General features: G+C 50.3%; 1 protein-coding gene across 2 annotated transcripts; it reads right to left on the bottom strand.

The window, feature by feature from the left end:
• Nucleotides 1–604: 604 nt before the first annotated feature.
• LOC142880776 (cdc42 effector protein 4-like) lies at nt 605–15,866 on the bottom strand. Of its 2 annotated transcripts, XR_012925463.1 has the most exons (3): nt 15,697–15,866; nt 2,944–4,360; nt 605–2,857 (listed from the first exon to the last, which is right to left on the bottom strand). XR_012925463.1 is itself a non-coding variant. In XM_076014705.1 (2 exons), the coding sequence occupies exon 2, from the start codon at nt 4,121–4,123 to the stop codon at nt 3,035–3,037; it is 1,089 nt and encodes a 362-aa protein (XP_075870820.1). In that variant the 5' UTR covers nt 4,124–4,360; nt 15,697–15,866; the 3' UTR covers nt 605–3,034. The 2 variants fall into 2 exon arrangements, 1 of the variants encoding a protein (XP_075870820.1); XM_076014705.1 differs by having other exon boundaries at nt 605–4,360.

Genomic DNA, 15,866 nt, shown 5'->3' with positions numbered 1-15,866 from the left:
CAGATTTTACCTCGGCCAGGATTTAGTTTTAAAAGCAGCAGAAAAGGCCTGAAGTCAGCCAAGGTCAGACTGTGAGGGTGCCAAGGTCATTCAGCTGCTGCTCTGCTTTTCTGGTCTTAATGGGTTTAACATGACGGAGATCTGAGGCATAGACGAGGACTATTCTTTGGTTTCACGCTGCTGTCGTCTTCACGCACACACACACAACCTCCTGACCTCCAGTGAGACATGGAGATGAAACACTCACGATGGTCAACTCTTTCGTTTTCTCTCTCGTCTCCTCAGAGCCAGAAATGAACGCGAGTCATAATACAAATGAAATAAAATGGATTGCAGCCCAAGCATTTGAAGGCACCTCGACATCGAGTTGTTGAAGCCAGACGCTGTCTGATTACCCGACAAGACTCGTCATGTCTGTAAAGCCAGACAGTCTGGCTCTCAGTTTTTTCCCTCTCAGACTGATTTGGAAGAGAAAAATCCTGTGTGATTTTGTAAACAGTGGCGGTGGAACTTATTCAGTGGCTTCCTAAATCTTCGGCCCACTTGACTTCAGAGGTTGCATTGGCCTGTTTTAAAAGCAGAATGAAAATAATGAAGCCACAACTGAAGATTTCCAGCTTTCTCTTTTATTGAAAAATACAGCTGTTATTTGACAGGAAAGAAAGTGAGGGAAGGTAAATATATGTATTAGGGTGGAGCCAGCCAGGGGAGGAGTCAGCAAACACTTGGCCAAACGCTACAGAACACGAGGAAAAAAACATCTTGCAGTGTTGCGTCTCGCCGCTGCTCACCAAAACCACCTCTGTCAGTCAGAGGCGTGGGGGAGCGGGTGAGGCGGAGACAAATAGAAACGCTCCTGCCAGGAAGTGGGCGGGGCCTATTGAGAGCGCCCGCCAGCCAGCCAATCAGCAGGAAGCAGCGTCTCCTCCACTGCCTCTACTCCTTTGGTCAGTTTTTTTTTTTTTTTTTACTGGTGTTTGTGCACAGTTGTGCTGCTGTGGCGCCCCCTGCAGCCTGCTTACAGCGATAGGCCGATGGCACACAAATCAGTTCAACACGTCAACTGATAGAAAAGCAGATGGAGTGTTTCCTGCTGGTGATGGTGAAGGATTGTAGTATCCAAAACATTAGCAACGACAATTTGGCCCGTGACACATCGCAATGTGGAACCGCTCGTGCTCGAAATCACGGCGTCTGATTATACATTAGTAAAAAAACAAAAAACAACAACAACAACAAAAAACAGCCTTGACAAAAAAATCAGATAATGCTAAACTATTTTCCCAGCCTGCTGCTGCGAACCAGTCGACAGAAATCGCACGTTTGCAAATTAGTGTTGTAACGCAAAATAAAAATGGTGGGTCATTAATCAGAGGTGGCGGCAGCGGCGGCAGAGAGGGTGGGGGTGGGGAGGCGGAGTCTGTGTCTGTCTGGCACTGAACATCTTGCCAGAGGAGAGAAATAAAAAAGAAAACAGCTCCACCTGTGTGTCCCTGACCTCCGGCTGCTCCTGGAGCTCCTCCAGCTGGCTGGAGGCCAGTGGCGCACGCTGCACTTGTAACTGAACGGAGCCAGATGATTGGTCCGTTTGAAAACATCTGTTCCTGCTGCTGCCTGATTAGTTTTGTTTTTTTTCTCTCTCTGTTGAAGTGGAAGTTGGACACGATCCCGAGGAGAAACATCAACATCATCATCATCATCATCACCACCATAATAACAACCTGTGAGTGTTTCCACATCCTGGCTCTTGCGTCCCTGCATGTTTGCAGCGACACTCATCAGACACACCTTCATGCTGCCGCCGCCACTAGCCCCGCCCAGGCCAGCGGCGGCGCTGGTGACAGACGCTCCCGTCCTGCCACTGGTCACTCTGCACACGTACAAACAGCCACATTGTCCACATAACATACACGAGTCACGCCTCACTGTCGGCTGCATCTCTGCTGCATGACGAACTTTAAGGGACAGTCCGCCCAAAAGTGAAACTGTAGCCTTTGTTTGGTCTAACAAAAGAAACAACAACACAATGTTGTCAAACTGGACGGCCGAGGCTTTCAGACACGGGGCTGAGAGAGGAGTTTTTTTTTTTAAATTAATTATTCATTTATCTATTTATTTATCCATTTATTTTACTTGGGTACATGGCCATCATGTACTTCCACTGTATCGTCACTGAGGGGAGCTTCATCCGCGAACAAATGTCACCGGAGTCTCAGCCGACTCGCATTTCAATTGTAGGGTGAACTGTCCCTTTAACACAAGCACCAGTACTGCACCAATCAAACTGCTGGGTCACTCTGTAAGACTGATGAAAGTCAGTAAGAAAAAAAATGTCCAAAATCCAAAACTTGTAAGACTCATCATTGCACAACGTGGGAAAAAAAAAACACACACACATCCGTCTCTCCCCATTCATAAATATCACAGCCGTCTGTGAATTAAGACCTGGGAGCAAAGAAAAAGAGATAAAGAACCAATAGGTGATGTTTACATGATCAGCGAGCAAACTCAAACAACAGTCGACTCACTTTCCAGGCCGATAAATTGACATACAATAAATGGAAAGAGGAAAAAAAACACTCTTAAAGTTTGGAAGTGTTGAATCTACTTGTGACGGCTCCTGCTCCTCCGCTCCTTCCTCCTATCACACTCTGTATGTGATATTAACAGGCAGCAGGAGGAAGGAGAGAAGCTTGACCTCTGGCCCTGCAGAACAGCCTCAGCTTCATCACCGCTGCTGCTGCTGCTGCTGCTGCTGCTTTTTATCTTCTCCAGTTGTTGTTTCCCACAGAAAGGTTCCCAGTCGACCAGCAGACATATCACTGTTTTCAAAAGAAAAGCTGCCGCCCACCCCAGCCTAAAGAAAAAAAAAATCTGAACTCTAAACAAGTTCAAAAGTTCCAAAAACAAAAATTGTGCAGCAGCAATTAAACAGCCAAACACCTTCAGGCGTGGCCGGAGTCTGCCCGGCAACAAGGCGGCCAATCAGGCGGAGCAGGAAGCATCTCTCCTCCAGACGAGGCTTGTGATGCAGCTACACTCGGATCTCCTCGTCGTCCTCGTCCTCTTCATCCATGTAGCTGAAATCTCGGTCGTCCTCGGCACCACCGAAGCTGCCGCCACCACCGCCGCCGCCGGCCCGCGGCGAGCTGAACTTGGCGCTGTCCGTGTCGCCATCGTGGCCGCCGTAGTACCGCCGCTTGTCCTCCAGGGCGGAGCCGGAACTGGAGACGGAGCAGCTGTCCTGGTGCTGCTGGTAGTTGTTGTTCCTGGTCTGGAGCTCCGGACTGTAGGGCTCCGCCTCCAGCTGCGGCAGGCTGCGGGGGGGCCTTGCGGGCGGCGTTCCCACCCCCACTTTTAGCTCCTCCCCTTCCAGGTCATCGTCGTCGCCGTCGTCGTCGATGAGGGGGATGTGCGACGGCGAGGGCCGGCCCTCCTCGTAGCCGAGGTCATCTTCCTCCCAGCCCTTCTTCTCCATCACGCCCAGGATGTCGCCCAGCATGGACGGGCCCAGGTCGATGTGGAAGGACATCATGGACTCGGCGTGCTTCATGCCGCCGCCGCGGGGCAGCGAGGGCGGCAGCTCCGTCAGCTCGCCGAAGTTGCGCTCGTCCAGCTCGGGGTCCAACTTGGCGATGGCGGCGCCGCCGTTGGTCCTCAGGGGGCTGGAGGAGACGCTCTTGGCCATCGGCGGCGGTGGCGGCGCCCCCCGGCTGCTGAGTTCCTCGTGGTCGTTGTTCAGGTAGGGCAGCGAGATAGCGTTTTTCACAAAGCCAGACGTGCCGCCACCAGGGGGCGCTGCCGCCCCCGCAGCCACAGTCTTGTACTGGTACTTGTCGCCGCGGTTGACCGACTGTGAGCGCTTGCTGCTCCGGAAGGTTCGGGACAGCAGCCCCGGTTTGGGCCCCGCGGGCGGGGCCTGCATAGGCTCCGCCTCCCGCGGAGCTTCTCCAGACCTGCTGCTGAGGAAGGACGTGTCCCCGAAGGCGTCGCCACCGCGGCCCACGTGCATAGTGTGGCGGAAGTCGCCCAGCGGGGCGCTAATCATTTCTGCCGTCAGGTCGGCCCGTGAGCGACGCTTGGACTGGTTGGTGCTGCTGACCAGCTGCTTGAGGATGGGCATGATGGAGGTGAACGTGGAGATGAAGGTGGAGGAGATGGGGGTGGTCTCTAAGGGTTCGGGAAGTGGATGAAGGAGGGTGTTCTGGAGGACAGCGGCGGGGTGGGGGGTTTCTATCCAGCGTTCAGTTGGAGGTTCTGCAGGAAGGTCTCGATCACAGAGCAGGTTCAGTTCAGGTGTTCAGTGGACGCTGCCGTCCTGGAGGTCCAGCTTCATGGTTTCACCACCTCAGACTTCAGCCTGCAGGAGACAAAGACAGACAGAGAATTAAACTTCCATAGACAGCCGACGTGGAAATGCAAAATGAACGACCACCGAGGTGGTCAGAGGAAAACAAACTCCACATTTTGTAAATAATCCAACTTTCCATATACATTAAAGGTGTCAGCTGGAGCCTATCCCAACTGTCATAGGGCAAAGGCAGGGTGACACCCTGGACAAGTCACCAGTTCATTGCAAAAACCTATAAACATTTTATCTTATTTCTTTTTAGTTCATATTTATTTTTCTTCTTCTTTTTGCACTCCATGTGCTGCTGTAATTGTGCAAATTTCCCCAAAGTGGGATAAATAAAGGCATTCTATTCTATTCTATTCTATTTAGCGTCCTTCTAACGTTCCAACCAGGAGGAGGAGACTTTAGTTGGAGGTCTGTCTCCAGAGGTGAGGACCGGTGGAGGCCGTGATGTGAGAAAGTCCTCCTCCTCCGCTCACTCCAGGAACTGTGGGAGCTGCTGTCATGTTCACTTTTCTGGAGTGTGTGCAGTGAGTGTCCCAGTGTCACCGCTGGAGATGTACTTCCCATTAAGGCCTCCGGTGGTTACATAAGCAGTAGAGACACTGGGAGCTGCCGGCCCGCCGGCGGTCTGAGCTGCTCCGAATAAAAGAAGCAGCGGACAGAGTGGAGCTGAAGTTTTCTCACAGAGTCCAGTTCAGGGGAAGTCTTTCCGCTGATCGCAGCTCTTTTGTCTTTTCCTCACAATTTTTTGGAATTTGCCTCTTCAGACTTCCAAGATAACAGAGTGTTCCGGCCAGCAGCGGATTGGAGGAGTTTCTGAGAGGAAAACAGGGCAGTCGTTTGTATCCTCCAGTGACCCTTCAAGACCAATGAGGGCCCTCCAGTTAGTCTCCCAACTAAGGCTGGGTTCCATTCCAGATACCCATTCCAGAACGATTCCTTTTTGATATCCGATGTTTTAAAACCCAGTTTAATCAACAACAAAAATACATTGTTGCCACTTCAGCTCAAAACATTTATTTTCCATTTTACTGCAGATTCCAATCAGGATTGTCTCCAAATCCACTTTGTTGTTTTCCTGTCCTTGATTCTGATCCATCTTCATCAAGCGGAACCACTTTAGCATCTCCGGCGCTAATGACGCTAATTTTCACTCTGACGTCAACAAATGTTTGCCAGTGTCTTTAGTTCCTGCCTCCATCGTGTGGAAGCCAATCGGTAGCCACTTTAGATCTTGATGCCAAATGATTATTGGCTGGCAGACGCTGAGATTGACTTTCTTGGATATTTGGACTGATTAGATGCTACATTGTTGAGTATTGCAGTCGGTGCTCCAGACGTATCAAAGCTCAGGTCTGGGTCCAACTCTGAACTTCCAGACTTTTGAGTCGAGGGCTATGAAACCATTGGAACACCCACATTCAGCGACAATGGTTTGTGGAGAAAAAAAAGGGGAAACTGTCCAGCGTGAAAACATTAAACACGGCAAACAAACAGCTGGGGGAGCCAATGACAACGCAGAGAGCGAGTCAGGTATTACCCAGACTGCTCAATGAGAGAAGAACCCAACCAAACCAAACCGCAAGACCAGCAGGTCAACAACTTTGATGTGATTGATTTGGACTTGTGGTCCAGACAGAAGCTGTCCGAGCCACAGAGCAGACGGTCGATCAGCCACCTGAGAAAACTGATCTTCGAGCTTCCACGTTGTGCAACAGTCCACTGGCCGACTCCAGTCCATCCTTCACCAACACACACAACAATATCAGCCCTCTGTGATGTCCCAAGAGGCTGCTGATACCCCTAGCAAGCTGTTGGCTTCACCTCATTTTTTTTTGTGTGTGTGTGTGTGTGTGTGTGTTAGTGTGTGGAAGGTCCAACAGAAGCAGCTTTCAGCAGGAGGCTGCAAACAGGGGGCTAAATACGCAAACCAGGACAGAGAAACGGCAGTAGGGACAGGTGACCTGGACGACTGTCCCAGTCCTTCCATCGTTCCCAGTGAGGAAACGCTGCTTCAGTGTGACTGAGTGGAGGAGGCGCTCAGCCGTATTCTCCAGCCTCACTAGCTGCGTTTCCATTACCCCTAGAATTGCGCAAAACCCAAATATTGCAATAAAACAAACTGGTAATGAAAACACCTAAACTTAAAAAAACACCTGATATATTGCTAAAAGGTTTTTACGCTCTCATGAGGTGGTTTTTACAGACGTATCGAGATAGACGTGTATCACAAAAGTGTCATGGAAACGCTTTTTTCCACATCACCGGATGTGACGTACAGGGTCATGTGACCAGTTCACTTCAAGTGGAAATGGCTCATGATGTTTGGATGGAGGAAGAGACAGAATATTTTTCCCAAGTAATCAAAGAGAAAAATATAACAACCATTCTTGACAGCAAACAATAGCGAAATGCATATTTGTACAAGTCTTTAGAAAGGTAAATGAGGGAGAGGGGCTTCCAGATTTTACGAGAATTATGGCTCATGTGTTTCACACCATTCGAAGGCAACGCCTGCAAATCGCAATTGAACTTAGTCGAAATTTTAGAAATATCACTTTTATTTTGCGAAAAACTGTAATGAAAACGCAGCTTCTGACAAGGAGGCAGTTGAGCAGGAGGACCAAGGGACTCACTCAGCATCAGTCCAGACCAGCAGAGGTTTTTACGGGTCAGGGGTTACCAACACCAAATCACTCCCCCCCCCCCCCCCCCTCCCAAAGACCTCCTGAGTCTCCCACAGGCCTGTTATAAAAAATAGCACAACTCGCTGAGCTGCGTCTCAAACCTTGTTAATTCATTGTCGATAATTATTGTGAGAACTTGGTCTTCACATGGAGGAGTAGCATGATTATTATTATTAATGATGATAATACTACTACTACTACTACTAATAATAATAATAATAATAATGATCTATAATTAAAGGTTAACTGAGAATTCTTTATTTCAGAAGAGTCTAGCAAAGTCGTTGCCCGTTGTCATTTGACTCAGCAGCCATGAAGTTGCTCTCAGGTTCAGAGGGGTTGGTGGCCCCTGGAGTCCAGGGTCTCCAGTCTAAAGAGGACCACATTTTTTTCCCCTCCTTCTCCATAAAATTAACAGGAATGACGAGAGTGCGGGCAGCACCCGAGCCCTCTTTCTTTTTTTTTATTTCACGTAACTCTGCACTCAAAGTGTCACATGACTGGTGGCTCGAGTAGATTCGGGGGCGGCAGATGATGAAGAGCGTCTTCTTACGTCGCCGGCAGAGTGACATCACAACGAGCGGCGAGCTCATCTCCGCTTCTCACTCTTGTAATCCTGAGGATCAGCTGCACCGCACGCCCGAGAGATACTCTCCCTCTCTCTCTCTCTCTCTCTCGCTCTCTGTCTCACCCCTGAGGGGGTAAAGAGGCTTTGGCTGCGCGTCCAATCACAGCTCGGCTGGCATCGACTCCAAACAGCGGACAGGCCGAGAGTAGCTGGAGGGGCTTTTTTTTTCCTTTTCAGTCTTCCGACTCGTGTTTAAAAGTTGAAACGAGGAGACAAACACATTTTTTTTTTTTTAATGTTCAAGGAGAACGACAATTCACGGCTCCGACCTTCTTCTTCTACTTCTTCTGCCTCTGATAAAATATGCAAAACTAATAAACTTATTCAAAGAACGAATGAATCTGTGAAAAGATTTTCATGCTAATGAGCGGCAGTCAGCTGACACCATCCTTGACTCCATCTAATCGCATAATCAACGGAGAGGCAGAAGAATGAAAAGTTCTCCGCTCTGACCAGAAGGTCGCCAGACTCTATTGTGACGCCCCCCCCGCCCCCTCCAGGCCGCTGGCTGGCGCTCCCACGGCGGGGTGGGGGATGGAATGGGGCTCTGAATAACAACCGTGACCCTGGAACACAGCAGCCCGGCGGTACGTTTCCTTTCTCACCTCGAGGATCCTGATCGGAGTCCAATTAACAGCAGCTTAGCATAAAAAGTGGAGGAATATTAACATACAAGTGGCATCACATCAGAGATGCGAGAAGTGCCCTGTTTAAGGAGAAGGAAAGATTTCAAACTGCTGAAGGATTCTGCCTCTGAGCTGCTGGAAGAAGGTCCAACCAAGGAGGAGGTCCAGAGGTTCCACTGAAGGAGGGACCTCTGGTTCCTGGGCTGCAGGTGGAACAAGTTCCCCCTGCTAGACTTCATATCTGCTCACACAGCCTGAGGCCAAGCCTTGATGACACACAGCAGAAACACCACCAGCATGCGCGTGCACACGCACACGCACACACACGCACACACACTAAGGGAATTTTCAGCACGTAGAAACTTCTACCTGCTAATCAAAGTGCCGGGCCAATCAGGTTTAAGTCTGAGCAATAAGACCACCACCACCAACAACAACAACAGTTTACTTTGTGCGTCCATGTGGTGAAGAACCCAGTGACGGTGTTGGGAGGGGAGGAAACCCTGGAGTGTGATTGGACCAACACTAGGCTGCTATTAAATCACTGTGTGTGTGTGTGTGTGTGTGTGTGTGTGTGTGTGTGTGTGTGTGTGTGTGTGTGTGTGGGTTGAGGGTGTGAGGGGGGCGTTACATTCGAGGGCAGCGCGTTCATCACCAGTAAATAAATCCAGTGTGTCTGAGGCGACTGTGTGGTCAGTGGGCGGTGCTGCAATACAACACACACACACACACACACACACACACACACACACACACACACACACACACACACACACACACACACACACACCAAAAAACTCTCTCTGAGGTTTTGATTCTTATCTGATCCCAGTAAAGCAACATGTGATCATATTGAGTGCTTAAAGTCATGAGCCCATCTCCTATCAGTGCTGCCTCATCAACTGTGTGGCCTATCAGTCTGCTTTGTTGGTCTTCAAAGGAAAAAGAGGAAACCAGGAAAGATTATGTTTTGTCATGTTGAAAAGACATAAACAGTCTTTTTCTGGATATAACAATATTGAGGGGGGGAAACAGTTTTCCCACGTGAAACAATGAGGCCACAGGGACTTCAGTGCGGAGGAAAGTCGCAGATGGAGCCACTGAGGTGAAAACTGCAGCCTGCAGGGGGCGACAGAGGGCATCACAAGACTGGATTCACTCAGTTTTCTGAACGTAACAAACCCAAAACCTCATTACAGTCACAGAGGAGGGATTGTGCCACACTGTGTGTGTGTGTGTGTGTGTGTGTGCGTGCGTGCGTGCGTGCGTGCGTGCCTGCGCATTAGTGCAAATGCACACACGAGACTACATGCGTAATTAATGAGCAAAAATCCGCCCCATCAGTCTCCGACAAACAGGCAGCATTCATTCATGGCCGGGCAGGAAGTGGTGCCAAGTGTTTGAATTAACTGTCCAATAAGCCGCTGGATGACAAAACAAAGCAGTGTTTCTGCAGAAAACAACAACAGGCTCACAGTGACACACTGGAGGACTGAGGCCGGCCGGCGGTGTTCTAAACCAGGTTCTGGTTCTACAGGCAGACCAGGCCAACAACCAGGCAGAGGAGAGACTCAATCTATCAATCAATCAACCTTTATTTGTTGAGTGCAACATCACATCCATCTCCTTGCACAAACAAGAGAAAAACCAACGGATCCCAGTGGATAAGTTCCCACTAATTTTCATTGCCAACCAATAAATAGAGTATTTTCATACTTAAAAGGGATGTAAACCTTGGCCAATTGCCTTATGGTGCAACAATTGTCTAAAAACGTTTTGTTGGTCTGACTAAAACCGGGGGTTGGCGGAGCAGTAGGGGGGCGGGGCATCGCCTACGTTAGGGTAGAACAACAAAACAAATTCTACTCGTTCGCAGCGGTTACATTTCTGAACTTTTCCAAAAGATTCGGAGGTTTCACAAAATTCCTCGACTTGTCCAAGTATTCCATGACTGTGGGAACCCTGCAAGGGTCCATCTTCTGGCTCCTGCTGCAAAAACAGGACTCACGCACACACACACCCACGTGGAAACACTCTGGAGAATCAGCGGTGGGCGGGGCCTCAGTGTGACTGGGAGATAAGTGACCGTTTGCTGTTGCTTCTGCTGCTGCTGCTCCTGCACTCTGTCCACCTCTCAACAGGTTCACTTCACTTTCTGTGTTATCAGCCACCTCCCCTCCGGAGAGACACACACACACACACACATACACACACACTGGCCTCGGGCTTGCAGAGCTCCAGCTGCCGACACGAGTTAATAAACCTTTTAAGGCTGCTGACGGCGAACAACAAAACACTTGAGCCAGGAGAGCGAACACACAGTTCACAGTAGGACCGCAGGAGAGGGTGAGAGAGAGAGAGCACTCATTAAAAAGTGAGTGTGTGTGTGTGTTTGGTGCACGAGGTTTGTTTTCCCTCCACAGCAAATCAGCTGACTGACAGGCAGTAGATCAGGAAGCTAAACTGCACGTTGGTGCTGTTGGAGCGAAGGTCCGACTGTCAGTTCAAACACGTTCACGTCAGGTGACACTCAAGACTCCCTGAAGCTGCTCAACTCAACCTCCAGGGGTCAGAGGTCAGATCGTCTCAGTCGTTTGTGTTGGTCCCGTGGTTAAACAACAACTTTATTAGCAACAACAACAGCAGCACAGATTGATATTCACAAGTTTGTTTGTCTAATTAAGATCCACGTAAACCTGCAGTTCTGGAGGGTTCTCAGTCGTCCCACGGTGTCGGTTCAGTCTTCACGTGGCTTCTGGACGGAGACGAAAAGCTTCGCTGTAGCAATTAGCAGCCAGTTAGTCAAGATCCAATAATGCTGTCGGACAAGTCGGCGCCGTTTGCCTCTAAAATAACACCGACCGTCTGAAACTGGAAGGTGGCCGACGACCAAAACAAAGACAGCACCAGGAAACGTGAGTAAGTGTCAAATTAATATTACGTAAGATTTGGCTGCAGCACAAGCTGCAGTTTTATGAGGCAGGTGACAAAAAGCAACGAGAGAAAGCCGCTGCTGGCCGGCAGCCCGGTGGAGTCAATGTGAAAGCAGTGAGTCTAAAGTTCAGCCAGTAATGCTGCTGCAAGCAGGTCCAGGAGTCCATACACACACACATGCGTACACACACACACACACAGTTTGCTGTAACCGAGGAAGCGACAGTATCACCAGAACAGAGGAAAAACAAAGCAGAGGAAGAGGAGTGGCAAACCCTAGTGACACACACACACACATACACACACACAATCTGTGAACACCCTCTGTGTCCAGTGACTCTCGGACGCCTGAGATGATTATCATCTCTTTCTCTCTCTCTCTTTCTCTCCCTCTCACGGTATTTTTTTTCAATCCATTCACATCACGGGCGGGTCGTGACCCCCAAACATCCTCCTCCTGAGGCCTCGGCCGGGTCGCATCAGCCAGTGAGTCTTTGTTCAGACGGGGAAACCTGCGCTTGTCATGCTGAGCGTCCTCGGTAGCGACCTCAACTAGTTTCCGAAGAGTGGGTGGGTCCAGAGAGGGAGAGAGAGAGAGAGAGAGAGAGAGAGAGAGAGAGAGAGGGAGAGAGAGAGAGAGAGAGAGGGAGCACCTGTTTGTGTGTCAGGGCCTGGCGGCTGAACAATGAGGGCTCGCTGGACTGTAAACAGGCCAGAAGATGCAGCAGATTGAGCAGCTGCACCGCCGCTCACGTCTCTTCAGCACCCTGACCTGGGGGATGGGGGGTGGTGGGGCATCGGGGGTGTTGGGGGTGGGGATCGGGGGAGGAATTACCACCACCAGGGGGCCTGAAAGCGATCACACACACACCCTCAATTCTGTCACCGTACAGCTGCACTGGACTACAGGCAGGAAGCAGAGAAGGAAAAGGCTGCAGCTACTGGGATGATCAACCTGCTGAGGTTAACTAGCGGGAATCTACCGCTGGTTCCCTCCGCTGACTGGTTCAGTACAGGACACAGTCCAGGAGCACGAAGGGAGGGGAGGTCGGGTGAAGATGAGCAGCGTGAGCCTGACGACGCCACCATTATTCTTATTATAATTATTGTTATGAACAGGTGAGGACTAACGCTCTGCTGCTCTGAGGAAACCAGCTGCACCTTCGGGCTCTTCCAGACTCGTCAGACAGCTTTGCATCCTCTGAAAGATTGCCAAGTAAACAAATGTCGGCGTGTGTTGCAACTGTCGCCGCTCCCGGCTTGAGGAGGAGCAGCTCACCAGTATCAGTTTGACACAGCCGAGGAGGTGAAGACGGACGGACGGACAGACAGACAGGCGGACGGACGGCAGCACAGAGACTCCGCTTCGGACGGGAGGATTCCGGTCAAACTGGTTATCGCTGTGGCTGGAATGGCAGTAACCAAAACAGCTTTGTGCTGTGTGATATTGCGGCGGCCGGGGGCGGGGGCGGGGGGGGGGGGGGGGGGGGCTGTCGCTGGAAGACGACAATCATCGGCGTTGTTGAGGGAACGACTGCTGATGATGATGTTGGCTGGATTTCACTGCACCGCCGCCTCGACCTTTTCAACCATTCACCAGTCAGAGACTGAACAGCTGGTCGTAGCGCTGGAGGACTCTGTCTGTGTCCACTGTCACTGCTTGAGTCAACGAGGAAGTAGGGCTGGAACTTGGATACATCTGCGGCAACAACTGAAATGCTCCAATCCCATTTAAAATCAAACACTGATTCGTCTTTCGCTGCAAAATCCCGATATATCCAAGAAAGTCGATCTCAGCGTCTGCCAGCCAAATATAATTTTAATTAAGATCTAAAGTGGCTGCTGATTGGCTTTCACACTTGGAGGCAGGAACTTAAGACACTGGTAAACTTTTGTGCCATATATGCTAAAGTGGCTCCACTTCATGAATGTGGATCAGAACGGGGACGGGAAGACAGCAAAGTGGATTTGGAGGAAAATCCTGATTTGAATCAGCAGAAGAACGAAAAACATCTTTGAAGCATCTGGTATGAAAAAAGGCATCGTTGAGGAAGCGATGTATCGATACCAGAGTATCGACGCTGGCACCGTACCAAAAACATTAGGAATGGAACCCAGCCGTGACACTGGTGCAGCCTCAGTAGCTTCAGTAGCTCTGAACACCTGGACTCCAAGTGTCAACACACACTTGGAGTCCAGGTGTTCAGACACAGCACAGTCAGACAAGCAGTTAGTTAAAAAGTGATCAGCACAAAGCTTATGAGCGGGTTCAAAGGTCAGAGGAGCAGCAGAGCCAGCGTGGCTCCGCCGCCAGGCTCCAGGATCACTCCTGAGTTCTGTCTTCAGCCCTCGGCCCGGCGCTCCAAGCATCAACACCATGCATCCCTCGCAGGAAGTGGGGCTCCTCAACAAGCTCGTCCCTGAAACCGGAAATCAGACTGACCCACACAGACAAACTGAGAGCAGAGAGAACAACCTCAACCTGCTCTACATTTACTCCTGTTCTCAGTCAGTCTGGGTCAACCAACCCTCCACATTGGCTTTTCCATTCCACAGGCTTGGGAAGTAGAAGAAGAAGAACATGGCAAGAAAATACCATGTCCTCCTCCTCCTTCTCCTCATCATCATCACCATCACCATCATCACATCTAGCCCCATTTAACCGTCCTGTACTTGCTCAATCTTCGCCTCTTACAGCACACACACACACACACACACACACACACACACACACACACACACACACACACACACACAGTAAATCAAATTTCCCTCTGCCTGCCTGTAAAATTTCTTTAGAAGTCCTCCTTCTCCTCCTTCACCTCCTCCTATATCTCCTCCTCCACCTTCTTCAGGGTTAGTCTGCGGTGACCTCAGCGCAGTCAAATTCAGACTGGTGGCCAAAATCCCACAGCAGCAGTGGGGGGAAAATAAAGTCTTCCGGCGCAAAAAGAAGCAGAGTCAGAGGGACACGCACACACACACACACACACACACACACACACACACACACACACACACACACACACACACACACACACACACACCCCTGTGACACAATAGATGGAGAGATAACTGCCTGGCAGCTCTTGGAGAAGAAGAAGTACAATGAGGAGCTTTAAGGGCGTGAGTGTGTGACAAGGCACTGACTGAGACGCAATACACACACCCACACCCACATACGTAGCGCACCACAACAGCAACAACAACAGTGTCGGTGTTCTCACTGGTGTGAAGGTGATCGCGCTCCGTCAAGTCATGTGACCTCCAACCAGCCCAGTTCCTTCTGTCTGAGCTCGTACAACAGAAGCTCCAAGAAAAGCTCCAAAAAAAGGCCAACACTCAGTGTGTGTGTGTGTGTGTGTGTGTGTGTGTGTGTGTGTGTGTGTGTGTGTGTGTGTGTGTGTGGTGGAAGGTTAGAGGGCAACAGCGAGACAAATTGGACAACAACAAAGCCGAGCACATCTGTCAACACGTCCTCCCACTTTACAGCCGGAACAATAACACAATAACAACAACAACACAAAGTAAAGTTTATAAAACCAGCTCGTGAAAGTTGCGACACGCGCACGCAGACGCACACGCAGACGCAGACGCACACACACACACACACACACACACACACACACACACACACACACACACACACACACACACAAACATACAGCCAGGCTGTCCAAGCAACAAGTTGGAAAACCCGCTGGTTGTGAGTGTGTCGCAGCAGCAGCAGCAGCAGCAGCAGCAGCAGCAGCAGCAGCAGCACAGTATTAATGTTACGTAAGTCTGAGCGACAACCGAGGTTCCATCTGGCCGATTAAGGCCGAGCCAGTCCCAGAGGAAAACACTGATCTGGGCCACTGACTGACTGACTGGCTGGCTGGCTGGCTGACTGACAGACAATCTCTGGTGCTGCTCCTCTGTGGACCACACAACCTGAGCAGTGACCTCATCACCATGGAGCCCATTGATCCGGATGATGATGATGATGATGATAATGATGATGATGATGTTGATCTTGATTATGATGAAGAGTCTCACTCTTGTGTTGCCAAAGTTTGACTTGTTAGACAAAGTTCAGGGAAACTTTGCCGCCTTGATCAAAACCGACAGACAGTTTCTAAAAAAAAAAAGAAGAAGATATAAAAATAAAATAAACCTGAGACTTCTGTGCTAAAAGTGCTGACACACACGGCGTGACGGCCGGGTGACCCCTCTCTGATGACGTCACGTTGTTATTGTGGGACAGAAGATGCTAGAGGATCGTTATTGTTGTCGCGCGGGCTGGTACGTTGAAAAGAGGGACGCGCACCAGCAGCTCCGACAGACCGCGGCCTCGCGCGCGCGCGCGTACACACACACACACACACACACACACACACACACACACACACACACACACACACACACACACACACACACTGAGTGAGTGAGTGAACTCTGCCAAACAACTACAAAAAGTGTTACCTTTGCGTTTCGGACCAGTTTCCGGTCTATAATCCACTTTTTTCCCTCTGGAGACGGAAAGGACACGCGCGCTGCGGCACGAGGCCTCGGTGTTTCCCGGGGCCTGGGACTGGCGGTGCGCTCGCGGCAGGTCGGTCACGGTGCCTGCTGGTTTCTGCTGTCCGCTGGAG

This window comes from Nelusetta ayraudi, unplaced genomic scaffold (genome assembly GCF_046127955.1).
Source record: "Nelusetta ayraudi isolate G7.1 ecotype Tasmania unplaced genomic scaffold, CSIRO-AGI_Nayr_v1 ptg000172l, whole genome shotgun sequence".
In the NCBI taxonomy this organism is placed as follows: Eukaryota; Metazoa; Chordata; class Actinopteri; order Tetraodontiformes; family Monacanthidae; genus Nelusetta; species Nelusetta ayraudi.
This window is presented reverse-complemented; position numbering and strand designations above follow the sequence as displayed.